This window comes from Eutrema salsugineum, unplaced genomic scaffold, assembly GCF_000478725.1.
Source record: "Eutrema salsugineum unplaced genomic scaffold, Eutsalg1_0 scaffold_2, whole genome shotgun sequence".
Lineage (NCBI taxonomy): Eukaryota > Viridiplantae > Streptophyta > Magnoliopsida > Brassicales > Brassicaceae > Eutrema > Eutrema salsugineum.
Window position 1 is genome coordinate 15004526 of NW_006256829.1, and position 2359 is coordinate 15006884.

At 37.6% G+C, this 2359-nt stretch overlaps 1 protein-coding gene across 1 annotated transcript; it reads left to right on the forward strand.

The window, feature by feature from the left end:
- Positions 1 to 222: 222 nt before the first annotated feature.
- On the forward strand, positions 223 to 1863 carry LOC18018004 (bidirectional sugar transporter SWEET10). Its single transcript, XM_006401999.2, has 6 exons — positions 223 to 436; positions 532 to 568; positions 656 to 866; positions 963 to 1124; positions 1208 to 1327; positions 1411 to 1863. Exons 1-6 carry the CDS (start codon positions 391 to 393, stop codon positions 1702 to 1704), a joined length of 870 nt encoding a protein of 289 aa, XP_006402062.1. The 5' UTR covers positions 223 to 390; the 3' UTR covers positions 1705 to 1863.
- Positions 1864 to 2359: the final 496 nt, after the last annotated feature.

Genomic DNA, 2359 nt, shown 5'->3' on the forward strand with positions numbered 1-2359 from the left:
TAGGCTTAGGTGAAAATAAATAGGAAGGAACCTTTGGGGCATGACGTAAAACAACTGTAAAGTAGAGCTAATGCTCTTTGATTCTTTTTGCCCACTATCTATACATCCCATTGAGTTTAAACTATTTCTTCTTTCTCTCTCACTCACAGACGCATTTTGCAAGTTGATACACTTTTCTCCTCCCTATATAAATCACTACACTTCTCAATCAACAATTGCATCATACATTGAACAGACTCTCAATATGATCCTATAGTGTTTACCCGTTCGTTAACTTGCATTCTCTTTCACAGAGGAAGAGGAGAGAGAGAGATTCTAGTTAGTAGATTTTTCTTTTGTATAAAATAATATTTCGCTACATAGAGAGAGAGAGAGAGATTTTTTTAAAAAATGGCAATTCCACTAGCCGTCTTGGCTACTGTCTTTGGCATTCTAGGTATACATATATCCTCTCACGTTTACGTATACGTTTAAAAGCATGCATTTACATGAGATATAGTAAATTCTAACATAATGATAACTATTTTGTAGGTAATATCATCTCCTTTCTCGTCTGTCTTGCCCCAATGTAAGTGCTCTTAAACTCTGTACCTTCCTCACTTATATGTATAATGTTTTAACTAGGCTTTAAACATACATGTTGTTTATATATTAGACCGACGTTCATTCGCATATACAAGAGGAAATCTTCTGAAGGGTATCAGTCGATCCCTTACGTGATTGGCCTATTCAGTGCGATGCTATGGATATACTACGCAATGATCAAGAAGAATGTAATGATTCTGATCACTATCAACGCCGTTTCTTTCGTCATACAGATCTTCTACATTGCCGTCTACCTCTTCTACGCTCCTAAGAAGGAAAAGGTCCTTATTCAATATGAATACAGCTTATGTTCTTGAATATATTGACACACAAGAATCATTATAGCTTTAACTGACCCGTGTGTTTTGATATGGCAGACTCTAACGGTCAAGTTGGTCCTATTTGTGAATGTGTTTGCGTTCGGCCTTATCTTTGTCCTGACATACTTTCTGCTTCATGGCAACAAACGTGTTACGGTCCTTGGATACGTTTGTATGGTCTTTGCTCTATGTGTATTTGTTGCACCCCTTGGCATCATTGTAAGTCTATGTCTCTCTCTTTCTTATTTACTCATCCATTGAAAATATTCTTCTAATCGTTTAAATAAATCTTGGAAACACAGAGGAAAGTGATTAAAACGAAGAGTGCAGAGTTTATGCCGTTTGGTCTCTCCTTCTTCCTAACCTTATCGGCTGTCATGTGGTTCTTCTACGGGCTTCTCAATAAAGACATGAACGTAGCCGTAAGTCTACTATATTCTTCATATTTGCATTTCTTATTATGTTGAGAGCTAATGTTCTTTTATGTTTCGAAATTTTTTTCCAGCTGCCAAATGTTCTGGGTTTCGTCTTTGGAGTGCTTCAGATGGTGCTTTACTTGATATACAAGAAACCTGGGACGAAGGTTTTGGAGCCACCAGGGATTAAGCTTCAGGACATATCTGACCATGTCGTCGATGTTGTGAGGCTCAGTTCGATGGTTTGCTCATCACAGATGAGAACTTTGGTGCCACAGGACAGTGCCGACATGGAAGCAACCATTGACATTGATGAGAAGATCAAAGGAGACATGGAGAAGTTTAAGGAGGATAAAGAAGTGTTTCTTATTTCTAAGAGTTAATTGGCTCTTAACTATCAAGTGTCGATGTGTGTGTTGTGTGTATGTGTCCTAGTTGCTTGCGTGCTAAGTTAGGGTTTATTGTTTAATCTGGGTCTAATGAACGTCATCGTGCATATCTGTCTCCTGTCGTCCTATATGTGATCTCTCTCTCTCTCTCACTTCTCGAATGTAAAATAAGTCTTATTATTATATTAAATAAATGAATATCTCTTTTTTATATTAAAAACTCTCGTAAAGCGACTAAGAAACTGCCTTCGCTTGGCTCTTTTCGTTCGCTGCTGTTGATTTTCAGGGCCGCCGGCTCAGTCTGCGGTTCCTTTGCTTTTCGTTTCTCATCGTTTCTTTGTACATAGTAATAACCTCTTTAGATTTGTTTTGAATGCATAGTTTTAGATCGATTTTGTCCGTCGTTCTTATCTCTGTTTCCACCATTCAGATTTTGTTCTCTGAACAATTCTCCGTGGCCATGATAATTCGTTGGTTATCAACGACTGTTCCTGTCTCTTCTCTTTTCGAGAGTTTTGTCTTGACAAATAGAATGATTCTCATTAAAAATAACTCATGTCCGAGGTACATGTAGATGTTGGCCATGCTTGTTATCAGTGGAGATTATTGAGGAAGAACCTATATATCTTGCGAAGATATTTATTATAAA

Excerpts from the sequence above, each read along its gene's own strand:
- LOC18018004 (XM_006401999.2), top strand. The coding sequence starts at position 391 with ATGGCAATTCCACTAGCCGTCTTGGCTACTGTCTTTGGCATTCTAG. Across the intron at positions 569-655 it reads CTCGTCTGTCTTGCCCCAAT|ACCGACGTTCATTCGCATAT; the intron begins GTAAGTGCTCTT and ends TTTATATATTAG. Across the intron at positions 1,328-1,410 it reads ATAAAGACATGAACGTAGCC|CTGCCAAATGTTCTGGGTTT; the intron begins GTAAGTCTACTA and ends ATTTTTTTCCAG.